At 41.3% G+C, this 23,852-nt stretch overlaps 1 protein-coding gene across 3 annotated transcripts in view; it reads left to right on the forward strand.

Moving 5' to 3' along the window:
* Positions 1 to 13,278, forward strand: part of LOC135539426 (kinesin light chain 1-like) — a 33,254-nt gene extending 19,976 nt beyond the window's left edge. For 2 of the 3 annotated variants that reach the window (XM_064965306.1, XM_064965307.1), the window contains exons 10-16: positions 233 to 282; positions 807 to 862; positions 986 to 1,094; positions 1,467 to 1,583; positions 7,265 to 7,389; positions 12,254 to 12,317; positions 12,590 to 13,278. In XM_064965306.1, the coding sequence (XP_064821378.1) occupies positions 233 to 282; positions 807 to 862; positions 986 to 1,094; positions 1,467 to 1,583; positions 7,265 to 7,389; positions 12,254 to 12,317; positions 12,590 to 12,673 (605 nt within the window). In that variant the 3' untranslated portion in view covers positions 12,674 to 13,278. Of the gene's footprint in view, positions 1 to 232; positions 283 to 806; positions 863 to 985; positions 1,095 to 1,466; positions 1,584 to 3,780; positions 6,378 to 7,264; positions 7,390 to 12,253; positions 12,318 to 12,589 lie in introns of those variants that run through there. The other variant, XM_064965308.1, reaches the window with a different exon arrangement.
* The last annotated feature ends 10,574 nt before the right edge of the window (positions 13,279 to 23,852 follow it).

Genomic DNA, 23,852 nt, shown 5'->3' on the forward strand with positions numbered 1-23,852 from the left:
TTGAGACAGCGTTTTAAAACCATCTCAAACCATTACTGAGATTGAGAGGCTGCGATACGATCTTGTCACAGGAAAAAAAAAGAACAAAGTTGAACTAATGTTGCCTACATGTCAGCAAGGTGCAGCTGTCTACGTCTGTATCCTACCATTTGTTCAACGCCTGTCTATTACTCGTTGGGGATGTTTTTGCCAGCACACAGCACACCTTTCTCTTTCTCCTCTGTCTCTGCAGCTGAGAACAAACCCATCTGGATGCATGCTGAGGAGCGGGAGGAGTGCAAGGTAAAGTGTGTGTGTGTGTGTGTGAGAGAGCGAGCGGGCATGAACGGACATGTGGCAGGGGTACCAATTATTTTCAGGAACGCCTATTTGTTTACTTGTCAATTCGGTCTGGTCCCCTGTTGCTCAGTTGGTAGAGCATGGCGCCTGAAATCACCAGGTTTGAGGGTTTAATTCCCATGGGGGACCAGTAAGAGAACATTAAAATGTGTGTACTCACTGCTGTAAGTTGCTCTGGATAAGAGCGTCTGCTAAATGACAAGAATTAGGGGGAAGAATGCCTAGACGCAGCGAGGCAGCAACTTCCTGCTAGCTGAAAACAACAAAAAGCTTTTCCCAAGCATGCCTCGGTGCACATTGCTAACAGTCAGTAGTGGTGGTCTGGACAGATTTAAATTCTGTTTTCTGTAAGCAGGATGTTTCCCCACTGTGTTTGTTTGATGTCATAGCTGAGTCATTTTCAAAAATGTGAGTGGTTTCCCTTTCTGTGATTTAAGAAAAATCCAACTCTATTTTTCTATCACCAGAGCAAAGACGGCTATGGAGATTATGGCGGCTGGTATAAAAACTGCAAGGTGAACAGGTAAGATAATAAGTCCACTTAAAGACTTGTAAGCACTACCGAAGTAAAGGAATGGTACTGATTAGCATCTCTGTAGTCACTGCAGTTATTTTGAAGTGACCTTGGTGTGTGTCTGTCTATCAGCCCCACTGTCAACACCACGCTACGTAATCTGGGAGCTCTGTACCGCCGGCAAGGCAAGATGGAGGCCGCTGAGACCCTGGAGGAATGTGCCTTGAGGTCCCGAAAACAGGTCAGCTGCTCTCTCTCACACACACACACATTAACCCTCAAATCTATAAAAACGCACACACGTTCAAGCTTAAATCCACACTATGAAATCCAAACTTGTGTATATTCAGTTATGGAAATGCTTGAACTGAATGTTGACATTCACAGAGACTTTAAGATCTATTGTTTCATATTGAGTATTAGTATTTCCCTATTTCTTGCTTGCCTTTGATCCAGGGCACATCCATATAGTCATGGACTATTTTGCTTGATTGTGTGTTTGTGACTGCATGGTTTACTGATTTTTACCAATCAGTTGCACCCAATTACTTTCAATAATAATGTAAGAACAAAAGGTGAAATTATATTGGAAGGATTTGTGTGTTTTGTTCAGGGTGGGGTGGAGCTGCAGAGAGACGGAGACAGGAGGAGGAGCAGGGAGAGTCTGAGCAGCGTAAAATATGAGAGCCCCTCCGAAGCAGGGGAGGACGGCAGCGTGGACTGGAACGGGGTGAGTGCACTGCGCAGACACACACACCTAAGCCTTCTTATATTATTTAGGAAGGCATTGAGTGCATATGTACTGTAAAATATATACAAAAGTATGTGGACACCCCTTCAAATTAGGCTATTTCAGCTGCACCCGTTGCTGACAGGTGTATAAAATCGAGCACACCGCCATGCAATCTCCATAGGCCACCATTGGCAGTAGAATGGCCTTACAAAATAGCTCAGTGACTTTCAACGTGGCACCATCATAGGATGCCACCTTTCCAACAAGTCAGTTTGTCAATTTCTGCCCTGCTAGAGCTGCCCCACTCAATTATAAGTTTTGTTATTGTGATGTGGAAACGACTAGGAGCAGCAACGGCTCAGCCGCGAAGTGGTAGGCAACACAAGCTCACAGAATGGGACAGTTGAAGCGTGTAAAAATCATCTGTCCTCACTCATTACCGAGTTCCAAACTGCTTCCTCAAGCAAAGTCAGCACAAGAACTGTTCGTTGGGAGCTTCACGAAATGGGTTTCGATGGCAGTCCGATGGATGAACCCGGGTTTGCCGGATGCTCGGAGAACGCTACCTGCCCCAATGCATAGAGCAAACTGTAAAGTTTGGTGGAGAAGGAATAATGGTCTGAGGCTGTTTTTCATGGTTTGGGCTAGGCCCCTCAGTTCCGGTGAAAGGAAAAATTAACGCTACAGCATACAATTACATTCTAGACGATTCTGTCCTTCCAACTTTGTGGCAACAGTTTGGGGTAGGCCCTTTCCTGTTTCAGCATGACAATTCCCTGTGCACAACGCCATACAGAAATGGTTTGTCGAGATTGGTGTGGAAGAACTTTACTGCCCTGCACAGAGCCCTGACCTCAACCCCATCGATCACCTTTGGAATGAATTGGAATGCTGACTACGAGCCAGGCCTAAATGCCCAACATCTATGCCCGACCTCACTAATGCTCTTGTTGCTCAATGGAAGCAAGTGTCCGCAGCAATGTTCCAACATCTAGTGGAAAGCCTACGCAGAAGAGTGGAGGCTGTTAAAGCAGCAAAGGTGGGACCAACTCGATATTAATGCCCATGATTTTGGAATGAGATGTTCGACGAGGACTTGTCAATCCAGAAGACAGGTTATTTATATCCTCTAGTAATGTATTTTATATATTATACTTGGTTTAATATATACTAGGTATACATGACAGACTGACCAGGTGAATCCAGGTGAAAGCTATAATCCCTTTTTGATGTCACTTGTTAAATCCACTTCAATCAGTGTAGATGGAGGGAGACGGTTTGAAGAGGGATTTTTAAGCCTTGAGACATTGATTGTGCCATTCAGAGGGTGAATGGGCAAGGCAAAAAATGTAAGTGCCTTTGAACGGGGTATGGTAGTAGGTGCCAGGCGCACCAGTTTGTGTCAAGAACTGCAAAGCTACTGGGTTTTTCACGTTCAGTAGTTTCCTGTGTGTATCAAGAATGGTCTACCACCCAAAGGACATCCAGCCAACTTGACAAGACCGTAGGAAGCATTGGAGTCAACATGGGCCAGCATCCCTGTGGAACTCTTTCGACACCTTGTAGAGTCCATGCCTTGACGAATTGAGGCTGTTCAATATTAGGAAGGTGTTCCTAATGTTTGGTATACTCGGTGTATAATGGTTTCTAATCAGTTTTAAAGCAGATTCTCCACAGCCCTGCTCCCTACTGTAGATGGCTAGGTGCACGCTGCATTGCAGGGTGAGCAGACTGCCAAGGTGCCCCTCGAGTCCCACTGCGGTTCACACTGATTGTCATTAGCTGACTCATCGATATTGCGTTCAGTGCGGCGTAGCGAATACTACAAATGCTTTGTCTTCTCTAAACCTTTTCAAATGATTACTGTGGTTTATATTTGTCAATCATTTGTGGCTCTACACTGTGTCTTCTACATTTAATTCTTTATGACAAATGCAAGTGTGCAGTCATGTTTGATACTGATTATATTTATATTGGTCATAAAATAATGTTCTAAGCTTTGATCTTTTAATCTTGCTATGTTCCTCTCTAGAATCGTGTGTTAACCTTGTTTTTCTGCCTGTCATTTTTTTTTCTCTCTTTTTTGTTGTATCTGTCTTTCTCCCTGTTCTGATTCTCTCTCTTGTATCGGTCTCTTTCGCTCTCCACTTTTCTTCTTGTTCTCTTCTCTCTTTGTCATTCATTCATTCATTAGGCCTAAATCAGCGGGATGACCTTCCTCTGCCTCACTCTTCTCAACCAATCAAAATCAAGCCAATCGAATCAAAATGGATGCCCCTCGTCATTTCCTCTGTGTGAAGCCTCTTCTAATCTCTCATGGAGGACTCCTCCTTCATCCCCACTCCAAATCCTGGCCCAAACTGATACCTTTCACCGCCCCCTCTTTCTCTCCCCTCCTTTGTCACTCTGACACTGCCACGCATGCTCTCTATCTTCTTCTACACTCTACCCCTCGCCTCCTTGTCTTTTGCCCTCTTCTTGCGTTTTCTTTATACCTCATTTTCTTTCTAGTCATCTTCCTATCTCATTCATGCCCACTGATTTCTCTCATCATTCTGCATCTTTCAGCCCTTCTCTTCATCTATCCATCTCTCCCCCTCTGTCCCTCCCTTTCTCTTGCTGTGTCATCACTTGTATAGTGTGTATTATATTCTAACCAATAAGAGATGTTGGACAGTGGCACCAGAGGCCAATTGAACACTGGAAACTTAACTATCAAAGCTTCGGATTGGTTGTTTTGATTTTCTCCTGTTCTCCTTGTATGCAAATATGATTGTTTTTAAATTGATCTTCCAACAAGCACAGTTATAACGGCATCAATTATTAGTCCACTACCAAATGAGACCAGTCAGAATTTTTATCCCGTTTTGTTATCGCTATAACATTATTTGCCACTGAAGAGCAACTAGCTACAGTAGTGGTTTTTATTTTGCCCCAGCCAGCTTTTTGCCCTGACGTTTGACCAGGATTGAACTACCTAGGTGCCTTTTTTTCACTTATTTTGTTTTTCACTTATTTTGATATCTTGCTACTTGTTTTAAGTGTGATCATGACCCTTGTTAAATATGTATGCGTACTATTATGTTATATAGGAGGAAATGTAAGAAAATAAACAAATATTGTGACACTATTATGATTCCAAGTCACGTCGCCACTTACAAGCACCTTTTGAGTTTACACATCGATTACTTGTGTTATTGAGATGTGTATCTGTCTCCTGTTTTATTTTGTTTACTTTTAAATAGTTTCTTATATAGCATAGTGTTTATCATAATGCTTATGTCTTTGCATTGTCCCTCTAAGCAATTGCTTAATATTTTAAGCCATTATTGTTGTTATTATTATTATTATATAGCCATAAGTTTAGGAATTATGGTATTGACTTTTTAAAGAGGAACAGCTTGCGAACTGTAGAATAAATGTTTGAATTTAATGGCATTTTGCAAATTGCTTCTCCAAACCCATCTTGAAAAAAATATATATAATAATCTGTAATTATGCTCTAAGCCAGATCTTGTTTCATGTTTTGAAGTAGCCATTGAAAAGGGACACAAACAGCAGATACACAAATTAATATACACTCTGCCGCACAGTTGTTGTATTTGACTTTGTATTTTGTAAGCTTCCAAGTGAAATTTTGTGAGGTCCATTATTTGGTTTTACCTTGATGGTCCTCTTGTTATCCTCTCCTCTTAAAAGCCTACTTTACCCTGCCATGACGTAAGGCAGTCATAACAGCTTATGTTAGTTTATGACACCACTATGAATAGCCATGGCACACATGCAATTACCAAGGTTAGCTATCTTGTCAGACAACAACCTAGTTACCTTGAACACAGTAACATGAGACCTAGCTGGTTGCTCAAAAGCTATACGTTATAAATTAACATGAGATTTTATGAATGCTGCTGATGACTATTGTTACACTACGCTTTTAGCAGCTTAAAGATCGACTTTCGGTTGGGGATTGAAGTTGGGTGTGATCATATTGTGAGATCTTTGAACAGTTGTGTTTCCTCACTGTAAAGATGTTTCAAACAACGATGTTTCTTGAAATGTACTCACTGATGTCCACGACTTAACTGTCCCAGTTTCTTTTGTATTTTCCATGTTTAAGTCACTTTTAGTTTAGTTAGTATAAATATAGAATGAGGTGAAACAATGTATTTTAGTCTGTGTAGTACTAGTAACTAACCTTCTAGCTAGCCAGTCGTTTCAGCATTAGCCAACACCACCAAATTGAAGTTGCCTGTATGCCATGTAGTAACTCTAAGCACTTTAACGATGATATAATAACTCTGTTTCACAATCGGTGCAGGTATATACTCAATTATAGTAGATTTACAGATAATGGTTTAAAAGTGCATGTGCTATACCAAAACTGATGCGGTACTATGAGACTATTAGTTCATGTGTATTTCAAAGTAATTGCGCTATTGTTACCGTATGACAATGCAATTCCACTTAACTGTGGCATTTTAGCATCTCAGTGAACGCCGCAAACAGATTAAATATACATATATAAAAATGAGCAGTAATTGTAGAGCCAAAGCAGTAGTAGTGGAGCTAGCCAATTCTGACACACGCTGGCTGGTAGGCATAAGGAGTGGAGCAATTTAGCTGTGTCGTACTTTTTTTCATCGGTCCATCTGTTGAATGTTGTGCTCTCCATTACTGGTTCTCCTCTCCCGGCATTGTGTAGGCCTACGCACACCCTCGCTTGTTGTGTTGTGATGAATGTGTCTCTTAACCTTGTTTGACATCGACTGAAAATAAAGACTTTCATTTTGGGCTTTTCTTTGGCTGGATGCTTGTGTAAACCGACCTGAGGGGGAACCTCACATCCGATATGCTCTCCTCCCTCCCTCCCTCTGGAGTCCATTGACCTAGTATCACTACCCGGAAGCTCTGGCTTCACTGCCATACTAAAATGTAGTACACAGCAATAGGCTGCAAATATATCCAATTACATTTCACCACCTTCTACCTGAAGTGTGCACTTGTACATTCTCCCTCGAAGTGTGTCAGTTTAAGGACTGAATGTTTACTTCCGTGGTGGTGTGGCATCAAAGACTAGTTCTTTGCTTTGAAAAACATTTCCACAGCTTCATCTTATTCATGCATTCTTGTTTGAAATGTACGGTGTTATCTTCAACACACTGTAAATTCCTATCTCTCCGGCCCCCTACTGGAGAAGTACTGATTTTGAAATAATGCCCTTGACTTTGCCTTAGTAAGGGCAGGGTTTGGTTCGGTAGCTTTTCATCTGCATCCTTCATTTGTACTGGTCCGAAAAATACGGAGCAGTATAAAACCATAGGGTGGCTAACAATTTGTGGACTTGATTTTTAATCTTCCAGTACTAACCCTAACCCACCATAACAGATGAAGGAAAGGAGACGAGGTGAGTATGAGTAAGCCACTTTACTAGATACAACCCTGGAGAGCTACAAAGTCTGCAGGTTTTTGTTCTAGGCCAGCGCAAAAAAACATTAGGTATGGTGAAGGAAGTTTCAGGCTGGCAGCCTAGATTTATTGCTGATGCTTTTTGGAGACAGTTTGCCAAAGCAATCTGATATGTTTGGACTGGAATAAAAATGTGCACACCCCTGGGGTCTATCAGGAAGGGATTGGGAGACTGAGTTTACAGGACTGTCTGACCCTGGGCGTTGTTTCAGGATGGCAGTTGGGTTCTGAGGAGAGCAGGATCGATGGGGAAGCTCCGGGACGTCATACGGCGAAGCAGCGAGATGCTGGTGAAGAAACTACAGGGGAACGGCCCCCCCGACCCACGCAACCCCCAGTAAGAGAGATAAACATGCACAAATACACAGTGCCTAGTGAGTTCTCACACCACATGCACATTTTTGCTGCCTTAAAGCTACAATATGTAAGACTTTTTCATTCAATTGGCTCTAAATGGCCATAAAAGTGGCAAGGATCAGAGAATAAAATGCTTTGACGATTACATGATAACTTCAGACCCCAGTGTTGTCCCTCTGGCAAATCAAATCAAACTTTATTTGTCACATGCGCCGAATACAAGTGTAGACCTTACTTGAAATGCTTACTTATAAGCCCTTAACCAACAGTGCAGTTAGAAGAAGAGTTAAGAAAATATTTACCACATAAATTGGTAAAGTCCGCAAAAACTTAAAAACAACATCAATGGAGAGGTCAACATACATGTGTAAGTAAAAACAAATGCAAATAAGTTCGAAAATGTGCTACTAATGAACATGACGACACACACGTCTCGTAATAAGTAATGTTTTTGTTTGGTTATCTTTTGGAAATTGTAGAAATTAAACATTTTCCTTCAGAAGTTCCAGCTAGGCAGGCTAACGTTAGTTAGCTAACTTAAACTCTCCCCATTCCGTACAAATGTGCGCAACCGCAACATTCAAATGAGGCTACAAAGAACACTAATGGGACTGTAGCGACTGCGTTGACTTCAAAATCTGGGGTGTGAACTACGTTTCTATTCAGAGTTGATCGACATGGTCATGGCTCTATAGTATTGGAGAAAAGTTGAGAACTGACCCTCCGTTAGATTGTGACATGTCATGCCGTAACGTACAGCACGCATAAAGCAACTATTTATTACAATCTCTCTCCACCAGGTGTAGCACTTCCCTCATCCTTTAAAAACAAGAAATGGACAGTGACGGGGGTAAGGGGGATACCTAGTAATTTTTTTGCGTCATCACTGCAAGCGATCGTTCTCAAAGCCGATTTTTACTTCTGAAGATCACTTTAGCACCGCCCTAAAAACCCGATTCGAAATTCGACACAAACCTTCAAACAGGTATGTAATGACACATTATATAAACTCTTTATAGTGTTTTATTTACATTTTAGAGGCGATAAGTTGGACAGATTGAGTGGAAAAAAAGCAATTTTCCCACACATCTCTACTCAGTATCACGCATTAGTTTCGCTTCCCCACCCGCCATTTTTGAAAAGACCCGACGTGGCTCATTGCCTTCTTGAATCATGCAGAAACGGGCAGCGTGGGGGTCATGTAATTGATTCTGTTGGAAAGGGGAGAAATTGTGCTTTACAATGGTATTGACATTACAGTTGATCTGAAAGTATTACATTTTTGGGGCGCTAAAATAAGGTCAATTGTACGGACCATGGCTATGTACAAAAGTGAGGTGAGTTTACATTAATTAATTTGCTAGCTTTAATACAGTAGGTATACATTGTAATGAAACAGGCAGGGAGCAGGTCTCGAACCCTCGACCTTCTAGCCCGAGGTCCGGCGCGCAATCGACTGTGCCGCAAAAGCATGCTCGTGCGGCAGAGTAAACCCAGGGTCGTGACAATATTCATAATTATATATTTAATATAAGTAGTCATAATTGACTGTAGGACATATAAAGCACCCACAAACTACCAGTAGCTGAAAACACAATCATTGGGGGATGAACAAGTGACGAATTTCCGGGCCTTGGGTGGTCCATTTTAAAAATCATTCCTTCCTCCCTTGCCCTGCAAGTGTATACTCTTCAGACATCATGATACGTCATCAGAAGTGTCCACTTAATTTGAGGGCTGAGGGGATAGGGTGTGTCTTTTAAGTGTTTTACTGCGTTTTAAACTCGTAAAAGACACACCCTCCTCCACTTACCCTCGCCTTATGCCCTTGGGGGATTCCCGCAGCCACCTTTGTCGTTGGTGCAAATGATTAGCCAAACAAGGGAAGTTGGCAACGTAAGCCCCTCAGCCTTCGTTCACTCCGGGCTTGAAACGCTCCATAATTAAATTTGCGATGATTGTACATCCTCTAAGAAAAGTTTGCCAAAACTTAACCAACACTTAATATGGGGAAGTCCACATACAAGTGTAAATAACAGCTAATGTAAATAAGTTACAAATTGTGCTACTAATGCACATGACGGCTCAAACGCATATCATAAAAGTAATGATGTTTTTGTTTGTTTAGCTTTTGGAAATCACACTTATACATTTGTATTTTTCGATTGACCTGATATACACTGCTCCAAAAAATAAAGGGAACACTAAAATAACACATCCTAGATCTGAACGAATGAAATATTCTCATTAAATACTTTTTTCTTTACATAGTTGAATGTGCTGACAACAAAATCACACAAAAAAATTATCAAGGGAAATCTAATTTATCAACCCATGGAGGTCTGGATTTGGAGTCACACTCAAAATTAAAGTGGAAAACCACACTACAGGCTGATCCAACTTTGATGTAATGTCCTTAAAACAAGTCAAAAGGCTCAGTAATGTGTGTGGCCTCCACGTGCCTGTATGACCTCCCTACCAGGCCTGGGCATGCTCCTGATGAGGTGGCGGATGGTCTCCTGAGGGATCTCCTCCCAGACCTGGACTAAAGCATCCGTCAACTCCTGGATAGTCTGTGGTGCAACGTGGTGTTGGTGGATGGAGCGAGACAAGATGTCCCAGATGTGCTCAATTGGATTCAGGTCTGAGGAACGGGCGGGCCAGTCCATAGCATCAATGCCTTCCTCTTGCAGGAACTGCTGACACACTCCAGCCACATGAGGTCTAGCATTGTCTTGCATTAGGAGGAACCCAGGGCCAACCGCACCAGCATGTGGTCACACAAAGGGGTCTGAGGATCTCATCTCGATACCTAATGGCAGTCAGGCTACCTCTGGCGAGCACATGGAGGGCTGTGCGGCCTCCCAAATAAATTCCACCCCACACCATGACTGACCCACCACCAAACCGGTCATGCTGGAGGATGTTGCAGGCAGCAGAACATTCTCCACGGCGTCTCCAGACTGTCACGTCTGTCACATGTGCTCAGTGTGAACCTGCTTTCATCTGTGAAGAGCACAGGGCGCCAGTGGTGAATTTGCCAATCTTGGTGTTCTCTGGCAAATGCCAAACGTCCTGCACGGTGTTGGGCTGTAAGCACAACCCCCACCTGTGGACGTCGGGCCCTCATACCACCCTCATGGAGTCTGTTTCTGACCGTTTGAGCAGACACATGCACATTTGTGGCCTGCTGGAGGTCATTTTGCAGGCCTCTGGCAGTGTTCCTCCTGCTCCTCCTTGCACAAAGGCGGAGGTAGCGGTCCTGCTGCTGGGTTGTTGCCCTCCTACGGCCTCCTCCACATCTCCTGATGTACTGGCCTGTCTCCTGGTAGCGCCTCCATGCTCTGGACACTACGCTGACAGACACAGCAAACCTTCTTGCCACAGCTCGCATTGTTGTGCCATCCTGGATGAGCTGCACTACATGAGCCACTTGTGTGGGTTGTAGACTCCGTCTCATGCTACCACTAGAGTGAAAGCACCGCCAGCACTCAAAAGTGACCAAAACATCAGCCAGGAAGCATAGGAACTGAGAATTAGTCTGTGGTTATCACCTGCAGAACCACTCCTTTATTGGGGGTGTCTTGCTAATTGCCTATAATTTCCACCTGTTGTCTATTCCATTTGCACAACAGCATGTGAAATCTATTGTCAATCTTCACAAGAGGAGGGTCCTGGAGTATTAAACAGGGGTGCCAATATATTTGATCCTTGTCTTTTAGAGTTTTATTTACTTATTACTTGTTTAACAAAATCTATTTCTCTGAGCAATTGTATTAGTATAAAATACTATAATTGTAAAAAATAATATAAATTATATTGCTCAGTATTTATTATTTATTCTATACAATTTTTGTTTGCTGATCTTTTGCCAATCATTTTGGACCTGACTACATACTTTCAATCTGGTTTTAGACATTCAATTAGGGATGCACCGGTGTGGATATTCTCGGCTGTTACCAATATCCTATTTCTTTTTTCTTTTTATGGCCTTCTCAACCATTCTAGCACAGATAGAAGCTGCAACCAAGTTGCTATGTTCATGAGGCTATTAAGAAAAGATGTGAAATGACTTGAATATGGGAAAGGTTAATAAAATGTATATTTGCATCACAAAGTGGCTGAGGAAATTAGGTGCTTTGGAGGCTGAATGGGGCTTTAAATGCCAAAATAGCCAATAATGTCAAACGTGATTCATTTCAGTACAATGTTTCTCCCACCTGCCTGTATCCCCATCTGATTTCCATGCTGTGTCAAAATACCATTTTATATGTATAATATATATATATATTTAGATGACAATATTCACACACTGGAGATTATTTTAACCAAGAATCTAAAAAAAACATTTGTATCCCCTCTCCACTCCAATCTTCATTATCTTAATTGTGTTTCTGCAACTACAGCACCTCAAGTCTGACACTGCGTTTTTGGTTAAGGATAATGCTCCAGTGTTTGTTTGTTTTTTGTTTTTTACAGCTATTGTCTTCCTCTTTATTAGGACCACCAACCCAGTATTTCTGTATAAGATTCAGTTGAAGATAAATAGCAAAATCAATTTAAATGTACTGTTATATTAATGATTAATCTCACACAAAGCTATGCTATTCTGAGCAGATATTCAGTAACAGTTTTACTAAATCAAACAAAATTGAAATGCACTTGAATTTGTTTACACAGTTGTCAAATGTTGTGACATTAATTTGACACACAAATTCACACAAAATTATACACCCATTCTAGGTCCAGTAGCCTTCAGTGGCCTCACACGAACAAAGACACACACACACACTCTGAAATCATCTAAATGTGCTTAAATGAAAATGCTTTGTTTTTCTTTGCAGTATGAAACGAGCTGCCTCTCTGAACTATTTGAACAAGAGAAGTGATGACAATGACTCCTTTCAGGTAACACGTCCCCTAGTTGATATAGCGATATTCAATACTTGCTTAGTTTGCATTATGGCCTTGTAGCAACTTATCGGCTGCCTGCTGAATAGTTCACCTTAGTTCACCCAGGACCAAGATACCTGTTCTAAAAACACCCCCACCATTCTTTCTCTTCAGAATCAGGTTTAGTGATAAAGCATGACCTTGTATTTTTTTTAATCTGTATTTCTTTCATTTTCTCTCTCTTTCTGTCTCCCTATCTCCTCCTGTCTCTCTCGTTCTCTTTACAGAGTCCAGCAGGTGGCGGGAGGCTAAGGCAGAGCAGGAACCTGAGTTCCAGTACTGTTGAGCTCTACAGTGGAACTGGAAACTGAACACACACACTCCCAACAGTTTTACCAAATATTATGTTTAATTCTAAACCTAAATTCTGTAGTTTCCATTCCTACATTTAAACACTGTTTAATGTTATTGCTGATTTCTAGACATTGTATTAATTTTGTAGACTTTCTGTAGAATACAAAAAATATATTGTAAAAATGTACTTGGTTTTATTGTCATTGATATATTGTGAGATTAGACCGCGAGAATCCTTACTGCTTGGCTTAGTTTGATACAAATCCCCTTAAGGTGCTCTGTGCAATCAGACACTCAGGGCAGTATATTGTGGACAATAGTGTTTCCCATGGAGACCAAGCCTGGATCTATTATTCACTATACCCGCAGCTTCCGAAAGCATGGTGGGTCAGTACTCTTCCCAAATCAGAGAGGATTATTATTTTCAAGAGCTGTCCAATTGAGCTATTACGCTTCTTTTTGCAGTGTTTTCTCCCCCTTTCCATAACCATGAAGATACTCGCTACTGTAGTTAAATAGTAATTAAGTCACGAAGGTGTTATTCATGAATTTAGAATATAGAATCAAATATATCTGAGATTGAAAGGGGTACTTCACCTAATAAAAATGTACACAAAGAAAATTGTTTATGAAACCAGATATTTCTTGTTTATATAGGGGGCTCCCGAGTGGAGCAGTGGTCTAAGGCACTGCATCTCCATGCTAGAGGTGTCACTACCTGATTCAATTCCAGGCTGTATCACAACCAGCTGTGATTGGGAGTCCCATAGGACGGCGCACAATTGGCCCAGCGTCGTTAGGGTTTGGCCAGGGTAGGCTGTCATTGTAAATAAGAATATGTTCTTAACTGACTTGCCGAGTTAAATAAAAAAAAATATAGCTGTTACTACAGCTTAGCCTTTAGCATGGTTTATTGTAAAACAAAGTGGTGCCAGGACCGCTGGTAGCTTGTTCCAAATTATTTATTTTTTTACCATGTTCATTAGTTAGGGTGTTTCTCAGAGATTTTCAAGTTAAAGGAGCAATATGAGCACAAATAACTCAGGGGGAAAGCGCAGCTACTGAAATTAACCTTAATCTCAGTACTTACTCAGTAAAGGTCAAATGTCATGATGTAATTATCATTTTAGGTTAGATTGTAACCACATATTGACCTGGTTATTTTACGTTTCTTTAGGCTCTGTATAAGAAACTAATACAGTAATTATTTATCTCAGGGTCTGGGATCTAGTGTTTCCCAAGGCTATACTTTACAATGCTGTATCTTAGTTCTAATTCATGCTATACGGGTTCCAAAAGGCTTCTTTGAGTGTCCCCATAGAAGAAACCTTTTTGGTTCTTGGTGGAACTCTTTTGTGTTCCATGTAGAACCCTCTGTGTCAAGGTTTTTATATGGAACTAAGAAGGGTTCTACTTGGAACCAAAAAGGGTTCTTGAAAGGTTTCTCCTATGGGGACAGCCGAAGAACTTTTTTAAGTTCTAGATATCACCTTTCTTTTCTAAGAGTATAGCCATATCTTCCCTGTTCTTGATCTGTTTGTGCTCTTGACCACTCCATTGCACATTCTCAAGCACAACAGTCTAGCCTCAGAGCAAAATTGTCATGCTTGGCATGATAATAAGTGACATCTAAGTTGGCATGATAGCACAAACAGACTGGCACAGGCGAAGGCTAACTTTTGTATGGATGTCGAAATGTTTCAATGTTGAAGAGTGAAGGTAACAAACAAACAAAACATTCTATAGATTTTCCTCCCAAAGAACATTACTGTATTGATACCAAAAGTAAGACTTTTTTTTCATTCAGCCATGCAAGAGAGAAGTTCCTTTAGATTTATTTACCAGTTGTAGCACAGATATTCAATTATATAATGAAAAATGCTTAAATTTAATGATTGATAACATTTTATTGAGTTTGTATTTTTCAGTCATGTGAATATAGTATTGAACTAAAAAAGATAATTGGGCTTTAATTGTAAATGTTTTTTAAAATGATTAATATTTGTTTAAATATGATTGTAAGATTTAAAATGTATCACTTTGGTGCTTTATATGTAGATGAGGTTTTTCATATTCAGTTGACTCACTGTTTAAAGGGTCTTTTTGTTGGTGTAAAACTGATTGTTTAACATTCTCAGGTTATGATATTCATCTCATGTGATAATTTTCAGTCAGAATTCCTTCATTGAATGCAAATAAACACGAAATAAAATAGCTGCTATCATGTCCTGGTATTTATTATTATTATTATTACTAACCTTTTGATAGCCTGTGATGACAGTGAACATAATGTAGGCACAACGCTCTGTGCCTATGCATAACTGCAACAAACAATGTCATGTCAGTGCTGGGTAATCATAGCAAGCCGTCAGCAGTTGTCTTGAGAAAATGAATCAAATGATTTAACTTATCAAGGGGTTTTGCTTTTCTGATAATGGGAATGGAATAGAACAGAAAAGAACAGAATATAGAATAGAATGAACAAAATTGAGCCCGAGGAGGAATCGAGCCCTAATGATAGTTTATCATTCTAAGAGTCAAGTATAGTGCAGGCATCGTTTAATGGAACACTGGTGGCTGACATACCAAGGATTTATACAAACCATATTTATAAAAAGCATTGTATTCACGCCGTCTTCGGTTTGACGTAGCACATGTTTTATTTTCCAAGGACATGCACACGTGACACGCCCTCTTCCTATCGCGCAGCCGCATTGAGTACCGTTCTCATAGCAGCAGGATATTATGCTGGCAGCACGACCGGGGATTTCTTTTTGCAGAGTCGCCCTGCAAATTAATGCTAAACTTTCCGATGTTTTTTAACACTCTAGTGCAGTACGACTGCTTTTCACAGCATTGCAACCACCTATGTGGGAAAAAAATTGATATTTTGACATACTTTTTATTTGTAAAATGTATTAAAAGGTTTACACCACTACTGGTATGTTGAAAGCTATTGTGTACGGTAGGTTATATTTAAAGGGGATCTGGACCTGCTGATTTGGCCTTGTTTTTTGGGTTGCTCCTCAAAAAATTTGGTGGCCATAGCAGATGCAAAACTTCAGTTGGCTTGGGTCTGTGTGGTTTGATGTGGGTGTTTCTTGGGTGTGTCATTGTCACCATCAAGACACACCCATCTGTCAGAGCTTTGCTTGCAGCTGTTTCACCCCACTCAATCAACAAACAAACCTCATGCGGGTTGATAAACCACCATGTACATAATTACCATAGAAGCAGTGTTCTGCTAATATAACAACGTGCGTCTTTCATTGTCATTCCCAGCTGGTACAGATACTGTGCCTATCATAATTTTGTTTGATGGAGATGAGGCTACCATGGCAAACATGTCACAGTGGTCATACCTTCCTGTGTGGTTTCCCGTGTACAAAAGGAGCTCCTTGATCCTGGTGCAGAATACATAGGGTTTCACCCTCGCCATATTGAATGATACGATTCAATTCAATAATTTAAAAAAAAGGCAATACAAGTAAAAGCTGTTTACTACATTTTTTTATGCTGAGTGCCAGGTCTTTCTACATTTAAAGACATCAGTATCAAGCCCATCTGTCAGACTGGACTTCATCACATTATCTTACAAGTCTCCATGTTCTGGCTCCATACATGTTTCTGTGAACACATACACACACAGTCACTGTTGAATTACCATAGGCATGTTGCTATGTTGAAGTTTGAACAGGTCCAGACTCAAACCTGCCTAATCTATGACCATTGGTGAGTGGGAAAGAGGTGAGGCTGGAGGTAAGGTCTTTACTAGCGCCCCATTGATGAGCATGGCAGCGTACATCAGCCCTGGCCCCTCAAAGATACTGGACAGTCACACACAAACACACTCCCTGAGCACTGATTACATTATCAATGGTGGTTATGATTAGCATGGTGGAGTCACCTTTTATTTCACTTCAGATATCATGATATGTGAAGTGAAATAGAATGGTAAACACAGTGATCAGGCTGGTTTCACCAGGCTAGGTTATGAAGGTGAATTTGGACAAAACTCGAAACAGTTTTGACCTTTGACCAGGTCGAATGTCATCAACCTGGTTTAAGTGTACTCCTTGTTCCATTTATAGGAATGCTCAAAGCAAGGACATGTCCGTGATGCTGAAGGGTCCCCTTGCTGGTCTCGTCTGTGTTGCGTGTTCGGCTGGACATATCTCGAACAACTGCAGCAGGCAATCCTCATAAACAATGTACTTCCTTATTTTATGAGGTGGTGTTGACCGAGAGGGCCTGTGACAGGGTTGTACAATAGACAGCCAAGTGGTAAATTGCATTTTGTTATAAAGAAAGGACAAAGCTTTTTGACTATGCACTTCACAACCAAAATGACTCTATTACTTGTATCTGCTTAGCTGGGTAATTAACCTACTAGTTTAAAGAAACCACAGTCTCAAAGAAAACCATTAGTAACACACTACGCCGTCATGGATTAAAATCCTACAGTGCATCCCATATTGAGGGGAGGATGGATGGTGCCATGTATCGCGAGATCTTGGCCAACAACCTCTTTCCCTCAGTAAGAGCATTGAAGATGGGTCGTGGCTGGGTCTTCCAGCATGACAACGACCCGAAACACACAGCCAGGGCAACTAAGGAGTGGCTCCGTAAGAAGCATCTCAAGGTCCTGGAGTGGCCTAGCCAGTCTCCAGACCTGAACCCAATAGAAAATCTTTGGAGGGAGCTGAAAGTCCGTATTGCCCAGTGACAGCCCCGAAACCTGAAGGATCTGGAGAAGGTCTGTATGGAGGAGTGGGCCAAAATCCCTGCTGCAGTGTGTGCAAACCTGGTCAAGAACTACAGAAAACGTATGATCTCTGTAATTGCAACAAAGGTTTCTGTACCAAATATTAAGTTCTGCTTTTCTGATATATCATATACTTGTTCTCCTCACTTTAGGTATGTAGTTGCAAAGGGCATCAGTGTCTTAACAGCCAATTTGCCAAGGCAGGATACTCTGAGCACAGCCCAATCCAGAAATCTGGCAGTGGCTTCTGTTTAAATTCAAATTTCACGGGACCGCTTGTTGCAATTTCGATGAGGCTCCCTTGTTCCGATATCGGTAAGTGGACTGGAGGCATGAATCACATTAACCGTTATTCTCTCACGGGAATTCCACTAGCCAAATGTAGCTGCTGCTCATGTTGACATCTGTACTGATGGCGAAACTGCCATGACAGGAAGACATAGTTGAGTGTTAACGCAAGTTGCTCCCGACGCCACTTGGGTCCACTGCAGCATCCACCGAGAGGCTCTTGCTGCCAAGGGAATGCCTGTCAGCTTGATAGATGTTTTGGACACTACAGTGAAAATTGTTAGCATTGTTAAAGCAAGCCCCATGAACTCTCGTGTATTTTATGCACTATGCAATGGTATGGGCATGTAACACTTTTACAACATACAAAAGTGCGCTGGTTATCAAGGGGCAAAGGATAGACATGATTTTTTAAATTGAGATACAAGCTTAAAGTTTTCGTTACTGACCATAATTTTCACTTGTCTGACCGCTTGCATGGTGACGAGTTTCTCACATGACTGGCCTATCTGGGTGATGTTTTTTCTCGCCTGAAAGATCTGAATCTAGGATTACAGGGTGTCATGACATTGGCCTGTGGGTAAGGTTCATAACCCCCCCATGAATACCTTTCTCGCTTCTCTCTCTCTTGACTCTACAGAGGGACTCTTGAATAGCCTTTGTTAAACAGAGCGTCTAGGAACATCAAACAAGTGGAGGGAAAGGAACCATATTTTGGAAATAGAACCAGTTGAAAATATGCGTTGGTACTTAATGAATATGATGTCAGTTCGGTTGTCATCTAAGACATTATGACTGATGACAGGACGACCTAAACTGTATCTGGGAAAGTCTACACATTATTGTTATCAGATTCACGTGGAATTGTTTTGCAATTCAAATATTTAAATATAAAATTATTGGTGAAAAGATTAAATGTATTTGTAGCTTCCAAATGAGAGATATGGGTTTTTATAAGGTTCGGGCTCTGCTCAATCAGTGGCCCGCCCCTGTGAAGAGACATGGGCTATAAACTATGAAACACACCCTTCTCCCTCCACTATATAAGCCCTTGACGAAAATGTAACCTCCTGTTCCGGGTACAAAAGTATGATGATCCGATGTCAAAAGGATTCAGATAATAACTACAGAACGAAGCCAACCTCAGTGTGAGCTTTGGTTGCGAATGGTATGAACTTTGAACTCTTATTCGCTACTGAAGTGATACCTCCTAGTCGTTGAGTTAGCAGCGGCCTCTGTAAACGTGGGCTAGGAAAGGACGGACAGAGTAACCCGTCTACCACACAACGACGACACTACAATGTTTCCCGTTCACCACCAGAGACACTCTTCAAAGGACTCCACCAACCTATTGAAGCGCAGCTCAGAGTAAATATTTATTGCATTTTCCTTTTCTAAATGGGTGGTAATTTAGAATGCATAAGATTCTGTATTTACGATAGAGTAGCTGCCTACGGCCCGATAGAGACATTGCTTCTCCATTTGTTCTTCAGTCTTCCCGCTCTTTCACTCAATTCCAGCCCCCTTTTCTTTGTGTAACCAGCTGTCATATCTGTTCCGTCCGGTACGGACATTTTCCTTTTGGACATAATTTGTAATCAATGTATGATTAATTCTGTGTATATGTAATTATGTGTGATTAGTTAGGTATTTAGTAAATAAATAATTAAACCCACTTTTGTATTGCTGACTCAAGTTGTTAGCCAGGGTTCGTGAAGATAGCCAAGAATTTACAACTTTCAGATGAGACTGAAATAAGGTGACGATTAATATTGACTGCTTTTGATGTAACATATTACTAGCTCTTTAAGAGTTTATTCGGAAGATAGGTGCTCTATAAATATTATTTTGTGGTGCCCTGACTTTCTAGTTAATTACATTTACATGATTCGCTCAATCAGGTAATATAAATGACAGAGAAAGGATTTTATAGAATAGCATGTCATATCACTTAATCCGGACAAAATTGAGACTATGTATAAGGGTGCGTGCTAGTGGCAGAGAAGTCAGGCGCAGGAGATTGAACTTGGTATAAACGGAGCAGTTTAATAAGTGCTAAAAACCTTAGAAAACCAAAATATGCAAAATGAAACAAGTGGGTACAAAACCCGTCGCACACCAGAACATATCTTGCAGAAAGCTTACAAAAAACAATCACCAACAAAGACAACAAGGGGGAACAGAGGGTTAAATACACAACATGTAATGAATGGGATTGGAACCAGGTGTGATACAAGACAAGACAAAACCAAAGGAAAATGAAAAGAGGATCAGCAATGGCTAGAAGGTCGGCGACTTCGACCACCGAACGCCGCCTGAACAAGGAGAGGGACCAACTTTGGTGGAAGTCGTGACACTATGATTAAAAAGCTGGAGCTGTTCTTTGTCTGCATTAACAAGGACAACACACAGGTCTTTCCCTCATTGTATGACTTTTTGTGTGCAAATGAACTCAAGCTTATGGACAATGTCAAATGAAACGGATGACACAAACAGCTGGATTTGTTATTTATTTGACTAGGCTACCTGTAAGTGACATTGTGTTGTTATTTCGCTGAACACTAGATGGTTTAATTTTATTTTTTTTGTCAGTAAAACGAGGCTACTCAGGCGAGAAAAAAACCTCACCCAAATATATAGCCCCGTTGGAAAATACAAATGGACTGTTTGAAAATGTGAATTAAAAAAAACGTTAAAAAAATAACTAATAATAATAATATTTAGATATTCTTTTAAATGTGAATCATATTTTTATTTGGCGTACCCCCGTCGGCATTACGCGTACCCCTGGGGGTACCAAACTGGTATTCCCCAGTTTGGGAATACCTGCCCTAGACAATACAGAATAAACTTGTATGAGCACTTTAGCAAACGTTAGCTAGCCTGCTCGCAGTACACATCCTGGTAATCCGTCTGGCCCTGCGGCCTTGTGAATGTTGACATGTCTAAAGGTCTTACTCACATTGGCTGCGGAGAGCTTGATCACACAGTCTTCTGGTAAAGCTGGTGCTCTCATGCATGTTTCAGTGTTATTTGCCTCGAAGCGAGCATAGAAGTAGTTTAGCTCGTCTAGTAGGCCCGTGTCTCTGGGCAGCTCTCGGCTGTTTCCCTTTGCAGTCTATAATGGTTTGCAAGCCTTGCCACATCCGACGAGCGTCAGAGCCGGTGTAGTACGACTCGATCTTAGTCCTGTATTGACCCTTTGCCTGTTTGATGGTTTGTCGGAGGGCATATCGGGATTTCTTATAAGCTTCCGGGTTAGAGTCCTGCTCCTGGGTTGCATGGAAGTTCCTTTGTATAATGTGGAACTCGAGTCTGATCTTATTTCTGGTTCCGTTGTTGTTGGATTGAGCCTAACCTACCGGTGAAGGGGGTCTTATTCATTTTGGGAAACGATTTGGCTGAAGGGATGGTTGTGCAAAATCCTGTTGTTGGTAAGGAACCCAAAGTAAAGGAACCTGCTAGATTATCAGAAAACAATCTTAGTGTTCTCAGCGTGTGCCATTACATGTGCTTTGTCTAAGAAAGTTGGCGGGAGCAAGTCTAGTGTTGAGGAGGATGTCAGCAATCCCACCATGGTCGATCTGTCCGAGACATATATGGGTGATCCTGATTTTTCTAAACCTCCTGAGTTGACCCCTGAAGGAAGAGCGGGTTCTTACACTTGACACTTCAATGTCCAGGAAGCAGCTGATTGCGAAACAGAGTAAAGATGTGTCCCTCTCCACTCTTTTTTCTGAAAGATGTCCAGAGAAGGATTTTGATTAAGTTTGTGTGGGTTACTTTGACAGAGATGGAGTTCTAATGAGGAAACGGCGTCCTCGCTTCACTTTGGGGCAAGACAATTGGCTCAAATTGTTGTTCTAGGTACGCTTTGATAAGAGATACTGAGGTTGGCTCACGATGGTAGTATGGCAAGCCATCTTGGGGTCAGCAAGATGTATGACCGTATCTTATATAACTTCTTCTGGTCTAGTCTGAAACAGGATGAAGTGGCGAACTGTAAATCCTTTCGTGTTTGCCAGCGGATGGCTAAACCAAACCAAGCTGTGACGGTTGCACCTTTGCAGTGTATTCCTGCTTTTGACGAACCTTTCAGCAGGGTCCTTTGCCCAAAGCAAAGAATGGTAACAAGTTTCTTTTGACCATCATGTGCGCTACCACTCATTTCCCTGAGGCCATTCCCTGAGGAAAATCAGGAGAGGAAAGTTCCTACAGATATTGTAGGAGTTCCACCTTGAAATCAGACATGTCCGTGGTAGGGCCAACTTGGTTGCTGACTGTCTTTCAAGAGTGGGCAGTCAATGGTTTTTCCATTTATGTTTTGGGATTGGACTTTAGCACATATAGTTTGGTAACACTTAGGGAGCACAGACTGGTGTTGCCTTGTTAGTCAGTATGTGTTACACCTGCGCTGGTTGCCATCTTGTAATTGGAAATGTGTTTCACCTATGCTAGCCCAGGTGCTATTTTATAGTGGCTGGCCTTGTGCTCCACTTGTCTTGATAGATGCGGAGGGTTAACACCTTTAGTTGGCTCTTCCTATGTTGACTTCTAAACAAACAATCCTTTATATGATTTTGTTTTGCTCCACCTTTTTGGTTTGCTTCCTGTCTTTAAGTTTGGTGTGGGTTTTCATTTTGTTTGCCTTAAGGCAAATTTAGTGGGTGCTCATGGTGGGTGTCTTTCAGGTTCCAGTTGTTGTTGCTAGTCAACATTCTGTGGACACCCGAATAAGTGTTTTTCAGAACCCCTCCTCCTCCTCCTCCTCCTAAACCCCCCCTCCTAAAATCCCACCTGTTTCAGTCTGCCATCCTTTGAAAGCGTTGGGGATGATGAAACAATGGAGTCCCATTCAACGAAGGGACACAAAGTGGGCAACAATTTCAAAGATTTTACTGAGTTAACGTTCATATAAGGAAATCAGTCAATTTAAATAAATTCATTAGGCCCTGATCTATGGATTTCACATGACTGGAAATCCAGATATGCATCTGTTGGTCACAGATACATAAAAAAAGGTAGGGGTGTGGATCAGAAAACCAGTCAGTGTTGTGACCATTTTCCTCGTGCAGCGCAACACCTCCTTCGCATAGAGTTGATCGGGCTGTTGATTGTGGCCTGTGGAATGTTGTCCCACTCTTCTTCAATGGCTGTGCTTCATAACTCCACTGCCACCATGGGGTACTTTGTTAACAACAGTGACATCAGCAAACAGCTCACCTACACAACGCCCTACATGTGGTCTGTGGTTGTGAGGCCGGTTGGACGTACTGACAAATTCTCAAAAAAATTATGGAGGTGGCTTATGGTAGAGAAATCAACATTCAATTCTCTGGCAACAGCTCTGATAAACATTCCTGCAGTCAGCATGCCAATTGCAAGTTCCCTCTACTTGAGACATCTGTGGCATTGTGTTGTGACAAAACTGTACATGTTAGTGGCCTTTTATTGTCCCCAGCACAAGGTGCACCTGTGTAATGATCATGCTGTTTATTCAGCTTCTTCATATGTCACACCTGTCAGGTGGATGGATTATCTTGGCAAAGGATAAATGCTCACTAACAGGGATGTAAACAAATTTATGCAAAAAATCTGAGCTAAATAAGGTTTCTGTGCTTATGGAAAATTTCGGGGATCTTTTATTTCAGCTCATGAAACATGGGACCAACACTTTACATGTTGCGTTTATATTTTTCTCCAGTGTAGTTTTTCGAAAAAAAAAGAAAAAAAAATACTAAAAAACTAAAAGTCTATTTTAGACGAGACTGCGTTTATGACAATTGACTTTGTAGTCAATTTTGACACAAGAATAAATGTCTCTGACTCATATCGAAGCCACATAGGCCATTTTAAAAGGGATTAGTTGCATTTTAGGGGCAGTCATTCTTTAAATAAATACACTTAAAAAAATACAATATGTAATCGGAATTACTCAATATAGAGTCTGCAAAACTTAAATTGGTCTCTTGTGCTGGGCAGTGGGTTTAATACAGAGTGCTGGTGACTCCACCCACTCCATACATTGCAATGCAATACACAGTAAATGAATTACATACTGTATGGGTTTTACGATAAAAAAAACGATTGTATTTGTGGAGTTAAAAGTGGGTTGGGAATACTCAGTAGGGTCTGTAGGTGGA

This window comes from Oncorhynchus masou, chromosome 5 (assembly GCF_036934945.1).
Source record: "Oncorhynchus masou masou isolate Uvic2021 chromosome 5, UVic_Omas_1.1, whole genome shotgun sequence".
Classification (NCBI taxonomy): domain Eukaryota; kingdom Metazoa; phylum Chordata; class Actinopteri; order Salmoniformes; family Salmonidae; genus Oncorhynchus; species Oncorhynchus masou.